The following is a 26075-nucleotide window of genomic DNA, read 5'->3' as shown; positions in this document are numbered from 1 at the left end:
GAAATAGAAATAGATAGACTAAAAACGACATCTCTTCAACACAAATTTAATAAATTTATTTTAAATAAACCTTTGAATCATCCCGATATATAGAATTATCATTTATATAAACCCAAACCAGTTTATAACCCAACCTAAACCATACTTGTTGGATTGGGTTAATCAGGTTTTTCGAGTCAGAATTGTCGAACACCGATACTTGCAGGTGCTTGTTTAAGAAAGAAGGAGAATCAGAAGGCACAATTGCTAGACCTTGTCATTGGAAGAACATGATACATATGGATCATTTGTAATATCGTTATCGCTAGAAAAAAATAATGAATCAAAACCAAATCTCAAATAAGGAACCTATATATGGTCATTTCACTTGACCATTGAACTTGCAACCAGCCTCTCAGATGATTAAATTTTGCCATATAACTCGATCCAAAAGCTAATATGATAATAATAATAAAATAAAATAACGTAATCAATCATTCATCATTACCTGCAAGTATTAGTGAAACACCATCAGGTAAATTAATAGACACTGTACTATAAATGCCTATATTCTTTTATCACATTTACAATCTCCAGAGGTCCCTATTATATCATATACAAAGAAGACAGCCATAGTTGTTTCGTGTTCAATTAAGACGTACCGCTGAGAAAATGAGCTACAGCCTTATCGGTATCGTTGTCGTACATGAGTAATGCCTCGACCACCTTATTCGATGAGAATCCCATTTCTCGTAGGAGTGTGTAGCCTTTCGCGAATTCTTGAACCTACAAAAATTGAAGGGAGTTGGTAATCTTTCACAAAATGAAGTAATTTACACAAAAGGAATGCAGGGACTAAATTAGGAAGTTATTAGAACTGGGGACTGTAGAATAGCACTTTTTGAACTTCACAGGCCAGATTAAAAAACAAGAATAAACTTTAAAGACCAAATCTATAATTTAACCTTATCATAGGAGAAATGGAATTGAATCAAATAGTATATTGGAATGTTCATAGTACAAAATTAAAGATAACATCAGAAAAATCAATAGATACATGATAAATAGAATTGAATCAAATAGTATATTGGAATGTTCATAGAGCAAAATTAAAGATAACATCAGAAAAATCAATAGATACGGATAGCACAATCGCTCCATCATGAGTAACTGAATTACAAGTAAAGATGATCCTCAGAGCTCTTTAGACATGTCGCCTAACATATGGAAAAATCCTAGCAAGTATATTTCAAGTACGTTACAATAAGATCACATTCCATATCAAAGGATGTCACTCCACCAATCATTCATAATTACCTTGGTTGGATTGTCTCCATAATTAGCAACTGCAAACCGTACAGCTTCCCGATTCAAGCCAGATGCAATATACTTGCTCGCAACTGGATCTCCAAGAGAGCCCTACAGTGAAACATGTATTCTCATGACGACAAGTATATAGATTGCGGAATGTAGACCTCAAAAAGGAACTCAGGAACTGAGCCCGCGAGTCAAACCATATAATGCCATTATCAAGTAGATTCTTTTCTTTCTCTAGAGACAAGTAACAAAAAAAGCAATGTTTTTAACACGAACCACATAGCTTTAGTGAACAAACCATAAATAATAGAATTACTAAGGTATTACATATATGATACATGATGTCAGAAAAAGAAATCAACCACTACTGATGCTTCAAGTACAATAAACTTTCCTAGATAAAATCCTTCTAAAACGGCTAAAATTATGTAAAGAAGCTCCGCAGTGAAGGAAAAAGAGGGGAAAAAAGTCATTTTTAAAAAAATAAAAAGGAGATGTTACCATTGTAGATGTCGGTTCTCCTGGTTTAGCAGGAAGATTGTCCAACCCAAACCGACTCCAATTCTGTGTTTCTTTCTCTGCTTCAGCTAAAACCTTCTTCTCAAACTCAAAATCAAATTGGAAATTGCTCCGAGGAATATCTCTAATTTGTGGCGATAATTGAGGCTACAAGAAAAAAGTTAACCCATCAAAATCCGAAGCAAATACATTGGCATCAAGGTAACCACATAAGAGGCTAGAAGAAGAACATTAACATACACCAAGTAAAGAACCAGAAAGTCACCCATATCATGATCCAATTTACATTTATCACAGTATCTAAATAAGAATCGATGGAGGTAAAAATGAAAACTCACCGGCGGAGTAATTCGATATTCCGGCTTGATTGTAACCCCGATGCCCAATCCTGCTGTATAATCAACCAACCAAAATGAAATAACAAGATTAAGGGAGTAGGATCACAAAATCCCATCAATTTCATGTGGGAAAACAAATAATCCAAGCAAACCCTAAAACCATTTCTAATATCCGCATAGGCTACAAAACCAATCGAGAAGATCGAAGACGATAGACTTACAAGAAGATGGAGGTGAAGGAGAAGAAGAATGGTGGTGGGAGGAGATTCGGGCCACCGGAGGCGCCGGCGAATGACCTTGTTGACCGATCCTCGGATACAAAGACATAGAGTGACCATACATTGGATGAAGCGACGGCGATGGGGAGGCGGAAGCCGGCGGGCCGTACATCGGCGGGTGAGAATCGTAGTGGCCGGGCTTGTTTCTGTAATCGTAAGCCATCGGAGAACAGAAGAAGAAGCAGAGGGGAAGAAAATCGAATGCTTGTGCAATAAAGGACTTCAACTTTTATGAAAATACTTGGAAATAATCATTTTATAATTGATATAATAATATCCTTCCTCGCTGCGAAATTCTTCTACTTAATTTTAGCAAAACTAGTTCAACTTATACACTCTAATAAATATATATTTAGGAACAAGTCAATTTGATGTTTGTTTCTAATTTCCTATTAATCCGTGTACTTTCTTGACTGCCAGCATAAGTCTTAATTTAATGGGCATCGGTATCCAATTAGAAGATTATGAGTTCGAATCTCTAATCTACTTGCTGTATTGAAAAAGTACTTTTTCCTAAGGGAAATTGTGGTGGGTAACAAAAATGTTTTATGTATTTCAAATACGTTACTTATTTTTAAAAATTTTCAAATATGGCAATCAAATAATATATCACACACATACATTAGTAGTCAAATATATAAAATTGTCATTTTAAAATTGGACCTCCGTTTTTTTAAGTGATATTTGAAAAAAACTAAATATGGTTGCTATTTTACTAATTTTACTACAAATTTTTTTAAGTGTTATATTTGAAAAAAATTAAATGTAGTTGCTATTTTACTAATTTTACTAAATATTTTTGTCATATTTGCAATTACCCTTTTCCTAACACGGAAGTCAAAAGGTAAAAAGAAAAAAACTTTGAAGTGATTTGAATGGGAAGTATTTTTTATCATACCAAACACATGGTTGGAGTCCCAAACATAGATTTTCCCTTTTAACCCTTGCAATGGTAGGTAGTATTATCCATCATTATAACCGACTTACATATCATCTGCTTGTTAAGTCTTAATTCTAATTTTATTATTTTCAACTTTTTATACATTCTCATATATTGTCAATCTGAATATAACTCAACTGATTAAGTTATATATTATCGATAAAGTAGTGGGTTCAAATCTCCATTTGTATCGGTTGTGCTTAAAAAAACTTTCCCATTCCACTGTCTACATTTAAAAATCCCAATAATATGAAACTTGGCCAAGGATACATTCAATGAAGTAATCTTCCTTGCTCCTTGAAAGCAGGACAAACCATCAAAGGCATAACTCAGCTTCACTTATATTTTATATACAACATAGCAAGGAACAATTTCATGCTACAAGTACTACATTACATCAAAACTGAAAAAAATTGAAGCCTCTAATTATAAGAGAATACAATACAAGGCCTAAGAGGAGGATTACAAGCAAACAATGTGGTGTAGCAAGTTAAAATGGCTCTCAAAGATTAAATATGTGGTCACTTGCACCAAAAATGGCAGCATTGAACTGTCTCGTATTCAAGTCGCCCCCATCCAAAGTAGAACCGAATCGGTCGAGCCATTGTGTTGGGCTTGGGTTTTCGCTCTCCTCTACCCACTCTGAAGTCATATCAATGTCGTCGAACTGGATAGGATCAGATTCTACAGGTTTTGTTCTCATATGTCTAGCCAACTTGAGGTTGTAGTTTATGTAAACAAGGTCATTTAGCGTTTCTTTGTCGATTTTATTACGTTTTTCGGAATGAATTTGTTGAAATGTGTTCCAGTGCCTCTCAAAAGAGAAAGTACTACAAACTTGACTGAGAATCCGTATTGCAACTCGTTGTAACACGGGCGCCGAGTCGCCAAACTGTTCCCACCAAAGCCCTACAAACACATGATATGATAAAGCTTCTATGGGATTGGGGAAGCAAAAGAACAGAATTGAATAATCACAGCTCATCCGAGCAAAGCAGAATTCGAATACAAAATTAATATCGTCTAATTATCACATCATCTTCATGTCGGGTCAACTAATGGTTAACTAATCGTCAATATACTCGAAGAACAATTTAAAACTACTTCACAAAAGACTAAAATGTTTATTTTGAAACATCATAGACTAAATAGAAATTACGTTAGAATCTTAGACCAAAAGTGTAATTTACCTTCAAAATTATTGACCGGATGAATTCCTTATTCAGAGCTACCAGAAAAACCACCACTTAATGGAAAAGCACAACTCAAAAGAAAAGAAATGCATTTCAGAGGATTTTATCCTGGCAATTAAAAGAAGAAAAAGGAAATAAAGAACAATCTACTGCTACCGATGCAAATGAACTTGTTAGCTATATTCAGCACAACCAAGACAGAGAAAATATGAATAGTTCTAGCAAAAACTAAGTTTAGCTGTTACATTTTATTTGGATTTTGGACTAAGAAAAATAATAAGATGCTTTCCTTTTTTAATATTTCAATGATTCAAGAATGCTGGATTCCAAAATGCTTTTACAATCTTCGGGTGGTTTACTTCGGAAATTATCTTATAGACCTAAAAATTTTGAGGTACAAAATTCTTCAGAAGTGGCCATTACTAAATATCAGTGATTCAGTTCAACTAAACCAAGCAAGAAGTACGGAGATTCAAGAGCAGAAAATCTGAAATGCTAACACACTAACTATTTCAATGAAATTGTACATGATGCAGAGACATTTGTATAAATCACAATGGACAGAAAACTTACAAGGTGAAACTGTATCTCTTGCTTCCATTGCTAAACTGCATCCAAACATCCCATTCGCTTTCGTGAAAGTAAATATTTGATTGGTAATATCGCGTCTCATCTCTGGCAAGGGGAGCAATTTCTCCAGAACATTGAAGAAGTCCTCTTTAATGGAGGTAAGGAATTTTATTTCAGGATTGTACTGAATACTCGGGTTCAAAAATGCAGCTGCTGCATGAAGTGGGGAATGGAGTTGGTCCCGCCACTTCCTATCAACGATATCGAGAAATGTCTTGCACTTGATCTCGTCCATTATATAGTAAGTTCTTATTGATTCTTTTGCTCTGGTCATTAACTCATATATAGATCCAACAGCAGGCTTTCCCCCGGATACCTCTCTCAACACCCTTAAGAAAGGCTCAGATATGGCCACACATTCTTCCACTGCTCTCCAGAAATCATTATCTTCTATAATGGCGATACAAGAAATGCTCTGCGGTTTATTTGCATAAGAATTTGTGGTATATTCAGGGCTGTTGAACATATGCTTCAATCTTGACCTTTGCTTCAGAATAGACTGCAGAGACAGGAAGCTTGAAACGGGTTTTGATATCCCAGTCCGAATGAGTTCTTGACCGCCGTTGAACCTTTTCATCAGGTCAAGCATTGAGGCACTGTTATATAGAAATTTTGATATGGTTTGTGCTTGCAAGATACATCTGTTTACCCAGTCTACCTTTGAAAACTCCTCCAAAATTGAATTCAAACACTGGGAAGCACAGGGGGACACAAATACAGTTCCGTAATTCTGAAGGATATGATTAGCAATACCCGTATAGTTGAAACTACTATCCATGATTATCTGCACTACATTTTCATGGCCAAAATCTTGAATGACAGAATCAAGTAAATCAGCAAGGCACTTTGCATTCTTGAAATATGCGGATGCATCGACGGATTTGTGAAAAAAGGTTCGGGATGGAGATGAAACCAAAAAATTAATCAAAGCTCTTGATTTATTGTCGGTCCATGTGTCTACAATGATTGTGCAGCCGGTGGTAGCCCACTCTTTCTCAATATCCTTTGACTGAAGGCTCACTTCAGTTTTGATCCTCTCCAGCCATGTGGTCTTCAAGGTTTCGGCAGAAGGGCCCGTAAATCCCGGGCCACATTTCCCTATGGCATCAATCATTAGTTGATAGGAAGAAGATCTAGCTATACTGAAGTCTAGCTTATTCTCAAAAAAGAATAAAGCAATGCTTTTCTCAGCATTTTCATGGTTGTGTAATGATGGAGGAGCCATGGGAGTAACAGTGGGAAAAACTTTGGCAATTGGAGATGGGGGCTCCATTGAAATAACAGATTTACACATTGATGATGCATTTTCAACAGTCTTGACTTCAGCTAACTTTTGTTTTTTTCCACTGGTAGTTTCTTTGATCTCCTCCCTAGTCGCTAGTATGGCCCTCACTCTATCAGATACATCGTCCCTCACTTTACTACATGGATTTACGCCTCTACTTGGCAATCGAGATAAATGATGCTTCAATCTACTAATTCCGCCATTCAAAACTCTAAGACAAAATTTGCACTTTACCTTGTTACCATCTAATTTCTCAGCATATTCCCAACAAATATCTTTCTCACGGACCACTGCAAGAAGAAGTAACAACAGAATCAAGCAGCTGAAGTGGTCAGTCATTCGGGAAAAGCATGCCAAAAACTTGTAGAATCCACGACAGGCAAAAATGAATAAACAAACGAATGACTACAGGTTTGTCAACAAGCACAGCATAAACAAAAAAAAGTTTCAACTCACTCAGGATTTTTATGTCTTCTGATGTTCCGGCAAGTCAACCTCCTGAGGGGCAAACCGAAAGGACGGTAAGTAGCTGAGAGGCCATGATGAAATATGCATGATTAGCGTTAATAGATGGTCAACCCTCAAATCAGTGAAACAACAAAAGATATGACTGCAGAGTGCCAGTAAGTTCGTCTCATGAAAACTCATGAAAGAACATAGATTAATATAAATTGCAACCAAAGAAGTGAAAAGGAAGAAACACATGACAACAGAACATGAACCTAAAATGTAATGTATCATGGACTTGTACATAATATTATCAACTTGCTGATATCATGTTGTTTGCTTTTATTGAATTTGAGAGGTACAGAACTTGCTTTATTTGGAAAAGTATACAAATTCTTTGGTAAATTTTACAGCTGATGTAAGATCTCCCTCCATTGACTAACTGGACTGATGTTACATCTTTTCCCCCCTTATTTTGATGGACTTGGAGCTCCTCAAGAGAAAGGATCTTCCGAAATACCTCTCCAGCAATTTCCAACTAACTTACGTGATAACATGAATTTATCAAAGCCACACCATTCGTCTTTGAGAGAGAAACTTTTAAAGCAAACGCAATTTTTCCAAAGCTAATAAGGCCACCAATACCATAACATATTCTCTTCTGCAAGAGGTTTTTCTTCCCTCTTTCCCGAGAAACAAACAGTTCCCTCTGCTAGACCTGCCAAATGGTATGAACTCAAAGTAGCTTCCATTTTCCTCCTTTTCATTTCGTTCAAACATTCAAAATCACCCCATTTCCCAACACCCATTTTCTCAGAAGCCAAACAAGCAAGAAACCAGTCATTTCCAAAGAACAGAGACATCATTGCACTGCATTTTCTCACCCAAAATCCAGACTTTTATCTAATTTCATTAACTATAAAGTTCAAAAGTGAAAACCCAAATTCAAACACAATTCTTGCATCAACTCAAACGATCCCACTTCAAGCTGAGAGACTGCTGTCTCGGGTAAACGTTCAAACCCCCCAATTTTCCCGAGAAACACACAGGTCGTCGGCCCAAAAGATATACAAAATTTCCATGAAATTCCCATAAAACTCCCGCACCCTTTCGCTCCAATCTTCCGTCGGAAGCCAGAGAAGCAGCAGAAACGATTATTATTATCTCAAACAATTCGCGACCCATGAACTAAAAATAGACCCCAACAAAATACAAATGGCGCTTAAAGTAAGAAAAGAAATAACGGGAAAGCGGAGGAAAACGAAAGAAAATTAACGAGAAATTTAAGGGTAACTTACAGAAGAGAGAAGAGAGAGAGAGATTGGGGCGTTGTTCTCGACGGAGAGATGAGCGGAGGTCCGCAGTGGGTGAAGGATTTATCGCGATATTTTGAGACGGAGAGACGAGGGCCAAGCTTAGGGTTTGCGGAATCTCTCTCCCAATTTTGTTCTTTTTCTCGTTTTGTTATGTTTTTTCTAATATATTTTTTCTTTTTTTTTTTTGTTTTCTTTTCATATGCGATATATCGCGGACCGTCCGATCCAACAACCGGGACACGAGCCGACATGTCGACTCCTTAAAGCGACGTCGTATGCGTATATAGAGGAATAATTTTAAAAAATTTAAGCAGGAAGCCTTCTCTATCAGAGCCAGGTTTCGATCCTGGGACCTGTGGGTTATGGGCCCACCACGCTTCCGCTGCGCCACTCTGATTTGTTGAGACGTAATTGAATTTAAATAATATATAATATATTATACTTTTAGTAAATGTTAAATTATAAGCGTTTTTTAAGTTCTTTTTGGCTATTTGAACATGTTTCATGGTTAGTTTAGGTTTAAAGGATTCATTATTTAATTTGGTGAATTAAAGTTTTAACTTTATTAATTAATTTTAAATATAATATTTCCAATAATTAACAATATTGGAAGTCTTTCTCATATAAATTATATATTTGGATAATTCAAAAAATTCTTTCTTCGGTTCAGCAAAAATACATATCTCAAAGTTCGAATCTTGACCATCACATGTTATAATAAAAAAGTATATATATATTTGATTCTTTACCAAATCTTATCCTCACCATCATTGAAAAACGGACAACTTATTATTTTATTTTTTTCACATATTTAATGTCATCCTCATCTACAAGGAGTTAAGTATTTTCCTAAATACAATCATTTCTTTATCATAATCGAATTTAACTTATGAATTATGTTTCCACTTTTTTGTGCTACTCTAATTTATTAAAGATCATACACATTTCAACTTTATAATCTGTTGTGTATTTAATAATCTACTTAACATGTACCCGAATCAATTTATCATTTAAAATCTCTAACATGCAATATGTCGCAGTTATTTACTTTCTATTGATGAATAACCTATTGGATAGCTATTTCGTCTCTTTTATTATTCTATTTGTTAAAATTAGGCTGCTTCTATCTATGCATTTTTTAAATTATATTATCTACTTTTTTAAAAATGTTTTCGAAGCCTAAGTCTAATTTTGAGAACTAAAAAAAATATAGTTTTTGTTTTTAAAATTTAGCTAAAAATTCACATGATTTTAAAAGATGGGAAGAACATACCAATACGATTGTAAAAATCAAACATAATTTTCAAAAACATAAAATAAAAACCGAAATGATTATCAACGATGACTAAATTTGTTTTAAGCATATACTTTTTTATAGTATTGGTTTTTATTACTTTTTCAACTTTTAGAGTAGTGAGCCACCATGCTTTTCGTAGTCACTCTAATCTAATATTGAAAACTATGCATATCCTTACTGGTTAAACCATAACATCTTTTATAGTATGATTAATATCTATGCATTAATGTATTTTATATAAGTGATATATTTAAAATAAAATATATTACTGAGGTACATGATGTATCAATAAAAAAACCTATAATATTACTTAAAACAAAATTTCTAATCCAATATATCTAATATACTAAATTATTCATAGATTTAGCGTAACTGATATAATTTATATTGTGTATATTAGTTATATAAGTAATATGTTGTACTATAAAAATATTAGTAATATAGTTTATATTCTATATATCAATTATATCAGTAATATACTTTATAAAGTAGATTAAAATATTATTTTAATCTTTGTACTTTCAGCTTTGGTTTATTTTGGTTGTTGTACTTTTCAATTCATGTAATTTCAAAATGTTCGTTTTGATTCTCATGCATTTAAAGAGTGGCTATTTTGGTACGTTAGTTTTATTTCTCATTTTTTCTACACTCAATATAAATATTTTGAAATGCAACTATAACTTTATAATAAAATATTTTTTTATGTGTAGGATTTGTGTTAAAATTTTGAAATTAAAGACCAAAATAGTAATTTTTAAAAAGTATAGAGATTAAAATGAACATTTTAAAAATATAGATACTAAAATAAACTAAAACTGAAAGCATAATGATCAAAATGAATAATTTAAAAGTACATCCATTAAAATGAAACAAATATGAGGTACATGAACCAAAATAGTTTTTTAACCTATAAAGCACATCAACATATTAGGTATATTAGTTATATTAGTGATATACCTAATATATCAATATTCTTGGGTCTTATCTCAAAATAAATCGACAAATAAAGTAATAACCCATTAGATCTCTTATTTTTTCAATGTGGAATTCTTAACGGTATATATAAACTAAACCTACAATATTACTAAAACAGAACTTTTCACCCGAATAAAAATTTGTTAGTGATATTTCCATGTGTCAATAAATTCAACGTCAATACAAGGGTAAATTGACATTTCCATAATATTGAAAAAATCGATAAAATATGAAAAATATCGACAAATATAATTAATATAGACATAATATTAATATTAATAATTTCAACCTTATTTAGAAGTATTGAAATAGTTATGTGTTAATTTAAATAACTTTTTACGATTTTTTTATTTTTATGACGTTTCAAAAAATATCTATTGATATCGATATTTTATCAACATTTTCATAAAATTGAAACCTCCACATTTCAATTGACATCGACATTTAAAATTTTAATGGTCTAGCTCGTTGATAAAAATTATTATTATTATATTTTTTTACAACTAAAAAGTATACCGAAATTGAATGAAAAGACAAAAAGGAAAAGGGTAAATAAAAAAAGGGGAGAAAGGAATTCGGTGGAGTAGTTAATTTTGGACTTAATTAATGGAAAAGAAGTTGAATTGAAAGGCAATAATTAGTTTACCAAACAAACCAACCTTCTTTCCAATCATTTTGATTCCTATTTCTTTAAATAAATCTAAACCTTTCAATTTCCTCACTTTTGTCCTCTCTTTTCTCCACATTTCAATCATTTCGGCCTAAAATTTAACATTAAAAAAAAAAAAAGAAGAATCAGAAAAGAAGAAAGGAAAAACGTGTAAACTTTTTTATGACTAAATCATTTCTTTTTTGGGGTTCTTTTTTTCTATTTAAAAACTATTTTAACTCTTAGCTAATTTATAATGTTTTTAATTTAAAGTTTACAAACACAAGTCAAACCTCTTAGCTTATTGGTTTCAAAAAATTTACAAACACAACAAATTGAGTTAGTTAATTTCAAGAATAATGTAATTTTAAAAATTGTATATTTTCAAGAAACATTTCTCAAGAATAATGTTCCTTTTTTTTCAATGTTTCCACAAACTCCACCAAATGGGGCCTCAAAGAACCCAAATATTTTCTCCACGAAACACCATCAATGGCGGCAATTCCACCATTAAAATAGAATCTGCAGAAACCCCACCCCACCCACATGGACCCTCCTGCTCTTCTGGCGTTTTCGACGATTTTCCGAGGTGGGGTTTCATTTTTATTTTTAATTTCTTCCCCTTTTCCCCCTTTTCTATGCAAATTGCATGTGATGTTTACTGCTCTATCTCACTAGTAAACAAAAAAATTTTGCAGCCGAGTTTTCGTTTTCTGTTTCGTTTCTCATCGTCAATGCAATCGACTGCGAACGTCGTTTTCTCTCTGCTTCGAGTTTTGGACTTGTGTAATCTTCTGTTGATGGCGATGGCCATTTCTGGATCTTGAGCAAGCTGCGGTGAAGTCTGGGAGGATGCAGTAAGAACTAAATCCATTGCTATTTTGAACTTGTTTGGCTACTGAGAAAATGGGGAGTGGAATCTCAATTTCTAGCCGTTTAGCTTTTGAGCTGCATTGATATTGATTCACTTCATTGTTTCTATTGCTTTGTTCCATTTCTGCATCTTGAGCAAGCTTTGTCGAAGTAAATTGGTTAATACTCTCTCTTTGTTGAAGTAACTTGTTTGGCTACTGAGAAAACGGGAAGAGAAATTTTGAGTACTACTCACTTTTCATTTCTGCATCTTGAGAAAGCTCTGCTGAAGTTTAGAATACAACATTGCTACTCTCTGTTTCAACTCTATTTTCTCTCCATGTCTGTTTCTGAACTTGTTTGGCTACTGGGAAAATGTGGAGTAAGATAAGATCTTGAAATAATAGTCGTTTGGCTTTTTGGGATGTTGATTCTCTATTTTTATCTGGTTTCATTCATTTTTGCATCTTGAGCAAGCTTTGTTGAAGTTTGTGTGCTCTCAACTCTTTCTATTTCAGCTCCTCGTTTCTTCTTGGTGTTTCTGAACTTGTTTGGGTACTGAGAAACAGACGACTAAAACGAAATTGTTATCAAATAGGCATTAGCTTTTCGAGTCTGTTGTTCTGTTTGAGCCAGTGATATTGTTTCCCTTCGGTTTTCTTTCTGTTCTGGTTCATTTCTGCATCTTGAGCTCTTATTAAATATATTGCAACTTTTTTTCTGTGTAAACACATTTATCTCATCTGTTTCTGTTTTCTCTTCAACTGTTGTCGCCGAAATTATGAAGATGCAACCAGCAATTCGAGTAAAGAAAGCTGTTAAATCATCACCATAGTGTGCTTCTTTCTTGAAAAGCCTCAATTCTCGGCCGAGAAAATGAGCCAGAAAAGGGAGCTCGAGCTCAAGCTCGGCGTCTTTGTTTTGTCTGCAGTCTTCTGGTTTGCAGCGACCTTTTCTCTGGTAATGTCGGAGACAATTGAAGACAAGGAAGCTCTGCTTAGTTTTCTCAGCAAAATGGCTCATCATTCACACTCGCTCAATTGGAAGAAGAGCACTTCTTTATGCAGAGAATGGATGGGAGTTCATTGCAACAGTGATGAATCCCGAGTCGTAGCTCTGCAATTGCCCGAAGTTGGATTACACGGTCCTGTCCCAATCGACACTCTTAGTCGACTATCGGCACTTGAAACTCTAAGCCTTGAATCAAACTACATATCAGGGCCTTTCCCTTCCGACTTCCAAAAGCTGCGGAATCTCAACTCACTCAACTTGCAAAGCAACAAGTTTTCTGGTCCATTGCCATCAGATTTCTCAATATGGAAGAATCTTCACATCATTGACTTTTCAAACAATGCCTTCAATGGGAGCATCCCTCCGATTTCAAACACGACGCGTCTCACGGCTTTAAATCTTGCCAATAACTCACTCTCTGGCAAGATTCCAGACCTCAACCTTCCCAGTTTGCGAAAGTTGGATCTTTCAAACAACAATCTCACAGGACCGGTCCCTCAGTCCCTTCAACGATTTCCAAGTCGAGCATTCTCTGGTAACAACCTTACGCCTGAAGATGCCGTTCCTCCAGCTCGTCCTGGACCGTCACCCAAAGCTCAACCATCAAAAAGAGGCACAACAACACTTGGTGAAGCAGCAATATTAGGCATCATAATTGGAGGTTCTGCAATGGGGTTAGTTCTAGCAGCCATTCTAATGATAATCTGCTGCTCAAACAGAGGAATAAAAAGCAAAGCCTCATCCAAACTGAACAAGAAAGAACAGTCTGTGAAGAAAAGGGTGTCTGAGACACAAAGCAACAGCAACAATCTCAAGTTTTTTCAGAGTTACAGTCTCGCATTTGACTTGGAGGACTTGCTGAGGGCGTCTTCGGAGGTGCTCGGGAAGGGGACGTCCGGGACAACTTATAAGGCGACACTGGAAGACGGTAACGCCGTGGTGGTGAAGAGGTTGAAGGAAGTGAGTGCTTCAAAGAGGGAATTTGAGCAGCAAATGGAGGTGCTGGGGAGAATTGAACATGAAAATGTGTGTGCCTTGAGGGCTTATTATTATTCAAAGGATGAGAAGCTTATGGTGTTTGATTTCTACCAACATGGAAGTGTTTCTGCAATGTTGCATGGTATGAACTTCAATCCACAATACAATAGGATGTATCAATTTCATTTGGTGTTCACTTGAAATAAGTATGGATAGGCTGCAATTTTTGCATAGCAATTATCATCGTCCTAATTTTAACTGGGTGGGAGATCGAACTTTCAACTCCGAAGAAGATAAAAACTTAATCCACACATTAGAGATAAACATTAAACCTTAAGTGGGTGTTTGATTTGACATCTTAAATCTTGAAAATGTTAAGCCCGGAGAAGATTCGGAGGAGTTGTGTGGCCTAAGTTTGTGTAACCCGGGATAGTTAGTTTTTTTTTGGGATGTTTGAAACTTTTTTTAAATTCATGTTCATGGACATGTATGTGGAATTTTGAAGGTGGGAGAGAGAAAGGTGAGTCACTACTGGACTGGGAAACTCGACTCCGAATCGCCATTGGCGCAGCCAGAGGAATCGCTCACATCCACTCAGACAACTGCGGCAAACTCGTCCATGGCAACATCAAGGCTTCCAATATCTTCCTCAACTCCGACGGCTACGGCTGCGTCTCCGACGCCGGCGTCGCCGCCCTGATGAACCTCATGGCCCCTCCGGCGACGAGAGCGGCCGGATACCGCGCTCCCGAAGTCAAAGACTCGCGCAAAGCATCTCACGCCTCCGATACCTACAGCTTCGGCGTCGTGCTTCTCGAGCTCCTCACCGGAAAGTTTCCGCTCCACACGAAGGGCGGCGACCAGATCATCCACCTGGTGCGGTGGGTGAACGCGGTGGTCCGAGAGGAGTGGACGGCGGAGGTGTTCGATGTGGAGCTTTTGAGGTTTCCGAACATAGAGGAGGAGATGGTGGAGACGCTGCAATTAGGGCTCGCTTGCGTCGGGAGAGTTCCGGAGGATCGGCCGACAATGGCGGAGGTTGCGGCTCGTCTGGAGGGAATTCGCCGGGTCAGCGGCGGAGGAAGCCAACCGGAGCCGCCGCCGCCATTGCCATCGGAAGGTGGAGCAGAAGATTCGATCCATATTCAGGTGAATGTGGCTGAGGGTGAAGGTTGATAGGATTCTTTTGATTCAGGTTTGTTGAAAGATCTTTGAAACTAAGAATTTTGATGATCTTCATCCGAATTCAAGCGATGAATTAGGCTAGTTTTAGTTCAAATTGGCCCATTTGGAGTAGGTTTTTGCTCATGATTTTTGTAAAATTAGTGTGTTGTTTGAAATAGAAATTTTGTTGAATAAACTAGCGAGCAACACTCATAATTTCATAACAAAATATCACTTTGTTTAGGAATGAAAAAATAGATTCAAATGAGGTTGTGTTTGGGAGATTCAAAATCACTTCATTCTTTGACAAATTAGAAGATTTGTTTTTTAAGAAAATCTTGATTTTTAAAATATCAAATTTGAAAAATCAATTATAAATCTTTAGGTGAGTGTTAGTTAAAATAACGGTTAAAATACCGTCCTATACCTTAGATTTGTTCTATTTTAGTCCATGTTATAAATTAATCTCTTTTTTTTTCAATGTTTCAAATTAATCTCTATACTTTTAATAAAACCTTAAAATTAGATTATTAGTATACAAACGATCGAATGGACATTTAATTGACAATTAATAAATAAATGACCAATATTGGATAGGTTAAATGGCAAGTTTGATCCCAAACTTTGATGTTTGTTTATATAGTCACTTATAGATTTCTAAACATTCAATATTGTGCATTATTTAAGTTGAATTCTGACCATCTTGATAACATGTGCAAACTTGTTGAGATATGTGTAGAATCTGCATAAAGAAGAGAAAATACTCCGACGCTCAAGTCAGTTCAAATATAAGGTATCGCTCTTAAGAAAATAAATTAGAATTACGAATCTATGTATAATACGGGTCTCTGTATTTATAGGTGTAGACTGGTGGTCCCAACTTACTTGTCGGTTTTCATGATTCGTGATGGAACGCCAGTTAGGAGACGGTTGAGTGTAGCTTCATACACCTTGGCTCATCCTTTACCAAGATTTGAGCTAATGACTTCACATACTTGACTGGGCCTACATCGAGGTTCAAGCTTATGTCAAAGTTATGAGGTATTATATGTCGAGCATTAGAGATGAAGAGTCGAACCTCATCTCACTTTGGCCTATATTCTTCTACCACGTGGCCCCAACAGACAGTTCAATTTTTTCAATAAGTTAGCTTCAACAACATTGATCTTGGTGAAAACTTATACCCTAAACACAGCTACGAAGAAGTAATGGTATTATAAAAAAACGTTGCGAATAGAAACTAAGAACCCTTCTAATAAAAAAAAACTTCTAATTTACTAACCACAAGAACCTCAAATCCGAATTAACTTAACTCAAGGACATGTTAAGTTATGAAATGTAATCAAAATTGACTAAAACAAAACATTAAAAGCCTAATGACTAATTGAAGGCCAAAGAGTGTAAACAGCCAAGTTTCAAATCTTGAGTTCCATGAACGAAGCTACTTCATTAAATGCAACTTCACTCCATTGAATGCAATTTTAGATATCATTAAATGAACTTAGAATTTATTTAATATTTAACTTTTCCAATTTATTTAATCTTAACTTTTCCTTTTAAGTTTAAGTTGGATTGAAACAAATCAAATAATAAAAAAAAAGAAAAATATTGGTTGGTTTGATTTGGACAAATTTTGCCAATTTTAGTCGGTTTCTGTATCCAATTTCATTCGATTTAACATAAGTTTCAAAATTTTTTTAAATAGATATTTCTTTTTTAGTATAACATGGGGTGGAAGATTTATATGCCAATTACCTGACCTATTCAAATTTTCTTAAATAGATATGTTAATGTTAGTTTAGCAATTTCACATTTCTCATTATGTACAAATTAACAAACAAAAACTCCAGTTCTTTTTTTTTTGTTTCCATTTTTTCAAAAACATAAATTTATCATTTGTTACTCACAAAATACATGATAAAATATTAAGAAAAAAAATATAACATAATGATTTTGAAAAGTAAATTTTCAGGTAAATTTTTTTATTTCTGAATTTAAATTTGAGAGAACAATTTTTTAAAATAAATTTACTCAACAAAAATTTTCTTCTTTTATATAAAAAAAAACAAAAAACAAGAAAAATAAAATCAGAAACAAGAAATAGAAATATCGCTACATAATCAAATTCCAATTATCTTGAGTCTAGTTTTGTACAATGAACAAATTACAATAATCAATACTTGAAAATCACTAATAAAACATTTCATTCAGATATAGAATTACAACTTTCCCATGTGATCAGATGTAAAAAAAGCCCAAGTGGTATACTGTGGCTAACAAACTTAAGAGGATGATCACTCCTGCTTCCTCAAAATCCTTGTTTTCACACCACCTGTACATTATGGAACAAACTATATAGCTCAACAATTTCAATTCATATATAATTCTGACCCCAAATTTTCCACCCAAAACTCGAAATTCGCAGTTTTAATTAGAGTAGAAAACTCAACATGTTACAAAGATTAATATCCACGAGACGTTTGATAATGTTTCTGTTTCTTGTTTCTAGTTCATAAAAACCATGCACATTTGATAATAACTAGTGTAATTGTTCCTACCTTTCATTTCTAAGGAAGATTTCTTGTTTCCTTATAAACACATTAGTGTTCCTTTTTCCCAGAAAGAAAGCAAACACGGAATCAGAACATATTACCAAATACAAAAATGTTTTTTCCTCTAAAAACAGAGATCAAGAAAAAGTAATGCGAATGTTATCTAACAAAATTCATACTCTAAAAGATACTATTCATACCTTCGACTTCCTCAAATTGAACTTCCTTTATCAGCTCACCACCCGCACTGTATTCGAACCTAAAAAATGAAATACAGGGTAACACACATTCAGAAAAAGCACAAATATCCCTGCCTTAAAATACAACTCAACAAGAGGAAAGATTTATGAAGAAAGAAAAATCGTGGACATCTAAACAGTAACAAAATCAGTTCAGAGAATGCGAGTTAGTCAGGTAGCTGTCGTAGGTTGTGATTTGGCATGATAAGAGAGTATTAGAGAGAGTAGGCTTAGTGCTATTAGCACATCTTTGGCAATGTTGTACTTGGGGGAGTCTTGGGAGGGAAGGGAGCTCTCAAATGTTTCCCTATTTGTTCATATTTCCTATTTCAATAAACTGGAACTCAGAACTCTCACTGTCTACAGCGAAATGAAGAACTTTTCAATCATGTAAAAAATTCAACATTCTAAACAATCTCATGCTCATTAAGCAATTAAATGTAGAGGTTTAACTGCTTTACCCAAATGCAATCACATATGAATGAAAAATATCAGTTGAAAACTGGAGCAATAAACAGAGAAGAAAGGTCCATTACCTGTTGGAAAATACAACCTCAAGTTCATAATCAGAAGCAGTCTTAAAGGCTTCAACCAAAACTGTTACAATCTCTGTTTTTCGAGTACTTGCCATCAGTACATCGTACTCAGTTGGAATTATAATAGAAAAGAAGTTATCACTTAGTTCGCTTAAACATATCTTATCTACAGCAGCCAGGGCAATCCTCCTTTTAAGGGTATCAGTTTCTGGGTCAATGATATAGATGGCAAAGTCCGTCATTAAAAGAATACGCCTTTTCATCTTCCCAGAAGCAGTGAACTTCAAAACTCTATCTGCAAAAAGCACATTCTGGTCACCTGCAGGGATAAAGATGATGGTAGAACTTGGTTATGGCTCATTAGATAGAATGCAAAAGAAGACCTGTATGAATGATGAATCACTTCAAAATGACTACTACCAATGCAACATGAATTATAATATTCCATAACAGTAAGGTCTAAGAAGTATGGACACAGACACGAGATACAAAAAGATTCAAAGAAAAAGACAGTGACAAGTTAATTTCTCAAAATGGAGAATACTGACAGTCTAACACAGTAAGAACACGTTTATTATCACATACCGTCTTTAAATAAGAGTACTATTTTTATACGTTTCAATTATTCTCATGCTAAAAATTTGTTTTAGTTTATGGTGCTTATGCAACTATGATACAGTGTCTAAGAACAGGTTTATTATAACATACCATCTTTAAATAAGATTACTATTTTTGTTTTTATACATTTCAATGGTTCTCATGCTAAAAAATTGTTTTAGGTTAGGTTGCTTATTCATTTATCATACAAGTGTCTAATATTACTTAAGGTACATATTTTTTTTTAAGCATTCGACATGTGCCCAAAATTATCAGATATGTATCCAATTTATTCAACTGGTGTGTGATATATGTCTATTGTACTTAACTTGGTGGGTTCATTTTTCTTCCTTATTACTACTCAAAGGGCTAAACAGAATAAATCTCGTCTCTTATTTAATAAAAGATGGACTTTAGATATAAGAAGGCAAATTCCTCTCAAAAGATATAAGAAAGTAAATCCAACAGAATAAAACCCAAGAAAAGCTTTCATGTTATCATCACATTAACCCTCTTTCAAAATGCTTAATATTAAGCTAAAATGGTTTCTATTTATTCACAAATTCAGAAAGAAAACTACACAACACATAAGAACAAATTATATTTTTAGGAATTACAGTGTCCAAATAGACAACAATCTCAAATATACCTAAGCAAGCATCTTCCCTTATTTAAAGAAATACGGCACAGGAGGACGAGGAGTATTATCCATTAAGAAAGCAATAGATTCGTAATTCTGGAGACGAAAACTATAATCCACATAAAATGTCATTAAGAAGGATGAACAAAGTGGAACTAATCAGCTACAATTCACAAATTTCGGAGACGAAATACGTTGATATGAGGGCGAAGTACAAGAGAAAACAAAATTCAATTTCAGGGCAGAGAGATTATCAAGGACCGTAAATAATATCAAACAGGCAAGTACAAAATTAACCTTGTTTCTGCAAGATTTTCATCAAGAACGGCAGCGAGGGCACATCGATGTAGTCCCCCTTGTAATCTCGATGAAGCGACGCTTTTCGACGGACCTTGACGCCCATGAACGGCTCCTGATCTTCGGTCACATTCCCATCAGAGGGTCGGAATTTCAATCCTTGCACAACGTCGGCGGTTCCGGCGATGTCCCGTCGTTCAACAGCTCCGCCGGCGTCATGTATCGGAGCCGGAGATCGGTCGTCGATGTGGACCCGCCGGCGGGATCTGGACAGGTCCATCGTTGTTCTTGTTCGAAATTGGGACTCAGCGAGAAAAAAGGAGTTTCTCTCTCTAAGTCTCACAACCTATCGTGGAGTGAAGGCCATTTTTCATCAATATCAAAATTTTCCTCTAATTTTGAAGTTTTATTTTATTTTGATATTTAAATTACGAAAAATATTAATTTTAGTATTTATCTTTTTTTAAAAAAACTGAATTATGAAAGTTTTAATTTTAATTATTTGAATATTGTTATGACACCTAATATCAACTCATTCAAGACATGTCTTGCATTGTTTATCTATTAAATAATAACAAAAGAAGTAGAATAGAAATTTTGAAAGCTAATGGATCAAAAGAGAATAAATTTGAAAATCGAGTACTTAAAATACATATTTCAAAAAATTGGAAACGAAAATGTTACCAAACGGGTCCTAACGTTCCTGTTTCTTGTCTCTAGTTTCCAATTTTCTTAAGAAATCTAAGTATTTTACAAATAACTTTGTTTCTTGTTTCTCATTTTTTGGAAACATTTTCACAATTGTATAGAGATTTTGGAACAATCAAAATAAGTTTCTCTTCTCTCGTTCTCATTTCCAATTTGTTCCAAAACATAAATATTGAATTCTTGGAGATTGAAACCATGCAACACATTTTTTTTTCATTAAAAATAAAGAAACAGAGCGTTACCAATCCTACCAAATCAACCTTTAAATTAAAAAAAAAAATCTTAAAATACATATTTACATATGTTGAAGAACAAAACTTCCCAATACAATAGAAATTATATCAAATCCTCAACTTATCATACATAAAAATAAGTATGGTTGAAAAGAAATTGAAACACCATTTTGTGTATGAAAAAAAAAAGAATTATATTATATATTTTTGTTTGAGTAATGTTGAATCAATAAATTGACCAACTCCACGAACGTTGGCTCAGGTATGGATGACCTTGATGGTGAACCAAATAAGCTGAGCAGAAAACCTGCAAAACAGAACACACTCGGATGCCAAAGTCAATAACCGGCCGAACTAAACTCGAGAGAGCATTTAACATTCGTGTGTCTTGAAATGAAGCAAATGAGTTCTATTTATAGGCGACTTTTCCGACAATATTTCCGACAAAACCTCAACGACTCTTTAAGATAACTGTGAATAACGGCGTGCTATTGTGGAGTCTGTCGGAGATTGAGACTGAACCGAATAAAGTCAGTCAAGTGAACCAATGAATGGGAGCATTCGAAGGAGGCTTGATCAGCTCGACATGAGCCAAGAACATGGTAATAGAATTGGAGGCCCTCTGTTTATGGCCACGTGTCAGCTTTATTATTCAATCGAGACGTGCCACGTGGGAGCAAGAAAACACCTCCAACAAGCAAAACATTATATTATATATAAAATTATAAAAGAATTGGGATTGACCGCTGCCACTGCAGTCCGCACGTTAGTCTGCAAAACAATAAAAAACTTTAGTGCGTAACGACGACAGAGACATTTTGTAAAATCTTAAGAATAAAAATAATGTTTCAAGTGTTTTAACCTTTTAGGATATTATATTATATGAAACTCGATATTTGAACTTATAAGAGATAAAAATTCTTTAATGAACATTTATGATACTTATTTTGTGTAAAAGTTTTGATATATATACCATGTGACAACTTCGATGCTCAAGTCAATAACATACGAGTTCAAGTAGGTCGTTCTAGCTCAGTATCCTTAGATTGGTTGAAGAAGACTTAGATGATTTTCTGGTTGGTTTGATCTTCAACTCGATCTCCAAGGTAGATCAACCTTCTCCTTTAGGCTAGTTAAACAGGTTCTTACCTCGTTGAGCTGAGTTAATTGGACTACACGTATGATGTCGTAGTTTTCCCTCCAATAGGTATATTACAAAAGTTGATAAAGACACACGAAGAAAAAAAATTTGCCAAAAATACTACAGGAACAAAAAAGGGGCTACAAACTAAAGTAGACAAATAGTGGTAGAAACATAACATAGCATCAGTCCAAGGGGGAAAAAACCCAATTTTTTTTATAAAAATAAATTTAAAGCAAACCTTACCGATGGTTGGAATCTAAAACAAAAGCTATCTTACCAAGTTGTAGCGTTTAGTATATGCACATCACTCTAACAAATATATAAAATAACTGGAGGCGGGATATCCATAAATTAATCTTGGAATTATATTCTTTCCAAAGTTATGATATTTTTCTAGTTCAACAATGGTTGGAGATTTGAACCACCGTAGACTTGGAGATAATAATAATTACTTTATCTACCAAAATATGTTCGAATGCATAAATTAATAATTAACTTTGATATGTATTTTATTTTATTTTTTTAAATTCAACAATAACACGAGGTGAAGATTTGAACGTGAGCCTTTGACAGGTATCTTTGTCTTTTTCCAATAATTGATGCTACAAATTAATTGCAATAGATGGACGGTCTTATCGTTGGGCAATAATTTAAGATTCATGACATCTTTCTCATCTCTCCCTGCATACATGGCCATAATCTCTTCCAGAAGCTAAAGGGGAGGAGGATGGCACTCTAGCAAGTTTTTAAGTATTGATGTCGATGGAAATATCGATGTCTCAATTTCATAAAAATATCGATTTCTGAAAAAGTTGTAAAAATTAAAAAAATCATAAAAAATATTTAAATTAACTCATAAACATCGAAGTTGGATAATTTTTATAAACATTAATTTTGAATCACGTAAAAAATTTTGGTATCTAAACTTTCCCGTAATAATTTTTAATTTTTATAAATATTGAGGAGTTCAAACTAAAACAATACTAATTAATTACTTTCGATGCACGTTTTATATATACATGTGTGTATTTTTCTGAGTTCAACACAATTTGTGGAAGTGGAGATTCGAAATGTCGAACCTTTTGATCTAGAATACATATATGTTTTAACCACTTGAACTATATTCACATTAGATTATATAAATTTTAAATTAATTTTATTTTATAATCAAATAAATTTAATAGTATTGACAAAAAATGAAACATAAATGATCAAGCCGTTGGAGAACGTATGAATAATTCCGTAAATTTTATCTAATAATGAAAATAAAAATAGTTATGTTACAAATAACGACTTAAAATATACTACATTATCTATGTGCTAATATTTTTACTAAAAACTACCTACTTCGATAGTATTGACAAATTTGGCGATGTACTTTTAGCTTTGGTTCATTTCAATCCTTGTACTTTGAAAATGTTTATTTTGGTCCTATAACATTGGTTCATTTTGGTCTCTCTACTTTGAAAATATTCATTTTGGTATCTGTATTTTTAAAAAATTATCATTTTAGTCCCTCTTTGTAAAATTTGAACATAATTTTTACACCTAACGAAAAATCTTTGGTATAAAGTCATATTTATATTTTAAGAAATATATTAATTTTAATATCGTGTTGAAATTGTAATAAAAAAAATGAGACTAAAAATAACATTAAGAGACCAAAATAGTCACTTTAAAAAATACACGGGCAAAAATGAACCAAAGTTGAAAGTACATAGACCAAAAACAAACATTTTGAAAATACAATGAACAAAATGAATCAAAACTAAGTATAACCAAACTAGTATTTTAACCTAAAAGAAAATAGACCAGAGTAGTAACAAAAAATAAAAAAATGAAAAAGTAGTCATTATGAGTGGCCCAGTGGTCTCAATGACCAGGGTTCATGGATCAGGAAATAGATTCAACCTCATGATAGGCACTTATGTGTTTTTCAATATAAAATGTTTAACATTTTTATTTATGTTTTACAACAAATTGAAAAGAGGAACAACAAACAAAAAATTTAATTTTATTGTTTTCAAATTATTTTAGTAGAATGTTTCTAAAAATAATTGAGAAACAAGAAACAGAAAAATAAAAAAATAAAAAAAACTTAAATTTCTTAATAAAACTGGTAAAAAAATTAGAAAACGGAAAATTAATTTCTAACTTTTAGCAAGTTCTATGATTAGAAAATTGAAATGGATCAAGAAGAAGTTGGGATCTGTTTTATGATAATTATAGCATAATTTTTTGTTTTCAATTCTCGAGATGAGCCTATTTGTATATACACAAGTGGATTTTATTAAAAATTTTGACCACACTAAAAATACACAACACATACAAAAGGGAAAAAAAAAATACAGTAATAACTTATATTGACCTGTCATGTTTTACAAGTGTCTTTATTTTAAATGATTTTTTTACTTATAACTTTGTTTTTTAATAATGTAAAAAATAAAAAAACAAAAAAACAAAAATAAGGCATGTTTGAAAATATTTCTAAAAGTAGGGTAATCAAATCGTGTACAGCCAAACCATGTCTATTGGACACGATTTTCAGAAGACTCACATCTATTGTGTGACGTGTAGTTGGAGCCACGCAGACGGTAAAAAATCGTGTACAATGTACACGATTTCATTGCATCAGGTCTCACCCCTTTTCTTTTTTTTCCTCAATAATATTACTTGCCATTTTTTTTCCAAAACACACTTGTCCAACATATATAACAATGTAGCGACAACATTGTGACGGATGAGTATTACATTTCTTTAATTAATTAATTATGATATTAATTTAAATTTATATGCTAATTTTTTTTATCTGCAGAACATTGCAGTAGAATATAATATACCACAGTTGGGTTCTTTATGTGAGAACTTTATTCAAAACACAAACAATTGGGAGGGCACTAGTAGACCAGTTTCTTCCAACTTTGAGAGGAGGCGCGTTCGTTGTAGGCACCAAATTCAACCAACAAATTTAGGTTTGTATACTTTCCAAATTCAGAGGACAAACTACTATGGTTTAAAGAATTAATAACATTACAAAAAAAATTGGGTGAACTCGTGTACGTTGTACACGATTTACCTAAAATTGTGTACGATTTATACGAGTTCAGCATTAAATCGTGTATGACGTACACAATTTCATTAAAATCGCGTATGACGTACACGATTTAGTTCACATCACCTTACACGTGTAAAACGTGTACATTGTACACACAATTTAACTTTGACTCCACCACCCTACTTTTGTCAATAATTTTAAAATTCACCCTATTTCATTTTTTTATTATTCTATTTATATTTTTTAAACTTTATCTCGTAATTTACATTAAATTTGTAATTCCTTTTTTAATTTATATTATTTGAAAAATTTGTCCACAATTACCATTAGAGTTAGATTTCAATAATTTCTTCAAGTATTATAACTATTATTATTTGTTGATTCTTGTAACTTCAAGTGACATATCCATACAAATGGTTTCTCAAATATCTTTGTTTTCTTTCTAAAAAAGAAAAAAAAAACAAAATAAAAGGTTTGTGATTAATGTATGCCCATTGAGATGCCAACACACAAAGATTTTATATCTTTTTGGGACCAAAAATTGCATTTTATGGAGCTCAAAGAAATAAAGATCATTCACATCTCTAAAGCTGAGTATAGAGCAATGGTCACCGCAGTAACTTGGCTAGCTTGAATATGATTGTGGAACATTAACATCAAGGTTATCTAATCTCTTCGATTTTTTATCAAACAATATGAAAATTTTAAATGTCATTGGTGAAATTTCAAGGCCTCAATTTTATAAAATGTGTATGAAAACATCGATAAAATATCAATGTCAATAGATTTTTTAAGAGATTATATAAATGAAAAGGATTCGTCCAAATATTTAAATTAACAAATAAACATATAAAATTTTTAATATTAAAATGAATTATTATTAATATTATATCAATAATATTTTGT

General features: G+C 33.5%; 4 protein-coding genes and 1 non-coding gene across 13 annotated transcripts; 1 reads left to right on the top strand and 4 right to left on the bottom strand.

Moving 5' to 3' along the window:
- Positions 1-233: 233 nt before the first annotated feature.
- LOC111023918 (Ubiquitin-associated/translation elongation factor EF1B protein) lies at positions 234-2720 on the bottom strand. 2 transcript variants are annotated; one of them, XM_022301426.2, is made up of 6 exons: positions 2375-2720; positions 2154-2206; positions 1798-1962; positions 1297-1398; positions 642-765; positions 234-487 (listed from the first exon to the last, which is right to left on the bottom strand). In XM_022301426.2, exons 1-6 carry the CDS (start codon positions 2592-2594, stop codon positions 474-476), a joined length of 678 nt encoding a protein of 225 aa, XP_022157118.1. In that variant the 5' UTR covers positions 2595-2720; the 3' UTR covers positions 234-473. The 2 variants fall into 2 exon arrangements, with proteins under 2 accessions (XP_022157118.1, XP_022157119.1); XM_022301427.2 differs by lacking the exon at positions 234-487 and having other exon boundaries at positions 516-765; positions 2375-2717.
- Positions 2721-3689: 969 nt separating this feature from the next.
- LOC111023942 (hAT transposon superfamily) lies at positions 3690-8379 on the bottom strand. Of its 5 annotated transcripts, none has more exons than XM_022301462.2 (4): positions 8225-8379; positions 6936-7008; positions 5138-6769; positions 3690-4280 (listed from the first exon to the last, which is right to left on the bottom strand). In XM_022301462.2, coding segments are annotated over exons 2-4 (2040 nt in total). In that variant the 5' UTR covers positions 6937-7008; positions 8225-8379; the 3' UTR covers positions 3690-3873. The 5 variants fall into 5 exon arrangements, with proteins under 5 accessions (XP_022157154.1, XP_022157155.1, XP_022157156.1 ...); XM_022301463.2 differs by having other exon boundaries at positions 6936-6977; positions 8225-8376; XM_022301464.2 differs by lacking the exon at positions 8225-8379 and adding an exon at positions 7294-8197 and having other exon boundaries at positions 6936-6977.
- Positions 8380-8567: 188 nt separating this feature from the next.
- TRNAM-CAU (transfer RNA methionine (anticodon CAU)) lies at positions 8568-8639 on the bottom strand. The gene has a single exon. It is a non-coding gene; the product is annotated as a tRNA-Met (tRNA).
- A 2963-nt stretch (positions 8640-11602) lies between these two features.
- On the top strand, positions 11603-15364 carry LOC111023936 (putative inactive receptor kinase At4g23740). Of its 4 annotated transcripts, XM_022301454.2 has the most exons (4): positions 11603-11752; positions 11862-12020; positions 12803-14146; positions 14510-15364. In XM_022301454.2, exons 3-4 carry the CDS (start codon positions 12892-12894, stop codon positions 15178-15180), a joined length of 1926 nt encoding a protein of 641 aa, XP_022157146.1. In that variant the 5' UTR covers positions 11603-11752; positions 11862-12020; positions 12803-12891; the 3' UTR covers positions 15181-15364. The 4 variants fall into 4 exon arrangements, with proteins under 4 accessions (XP_022157146.1, XP_022157148.1, XP_022157147.1 ...); XM_022301456.1 differs by lacking the exons at positions 11603-11752; positions 11862-12020 and adding an exon at positions 12027-12186; XM_022301455.1 differs by lacking the exons at positions 11603-11752; positions 11862-12020 and adding an exon at positions 12027-12194.
- A 1911-nt stretch (positions 15365-17275) lies between these two features.
- Positions 17276-20415, bottom strand: LOC111023917 (myosin heavy chain-like protein). The gene is made up of 4 exons (XM_022301425.2): positions 20030-20415; positions 18496-18814; positions 17921-17979; positions 17276-17500 (listed from the first exon to the last, which is right to left on the bottom strand). Exons 1-4 carry the CDS (start codon positions 20307-20309, stop codon positions 17463-17465), a joined length of 696 nt encoding a protein of 231 aa, XP_022157117.1. The 5' UTR covers positions 20310-20415; the 3' UTR covers positions 17276-17462.
- Positions 20416-26075: the final 5660 nt, after the last annotated feature.

This window comes from Momordica charantia (assembly GCF_013281855.1).
Source record: "Momordica charantia cultivar OHB3-1 chromosome 6 unlocalized genomic scaffold, Mcharantia_2.0 BLBB01000006.1, whole genome shotgun sequence".
Classification (NCBI taxonomy): Eukaryota; Viridiplantae; Streptophyta; class Magnoliopsida; order Cucurbitales; family Cucurbitaceae; genus Momordica; species Momordica charantia.
This window is presented reverse-complemented; position numbering and strand designations above follow the sequence as displayed.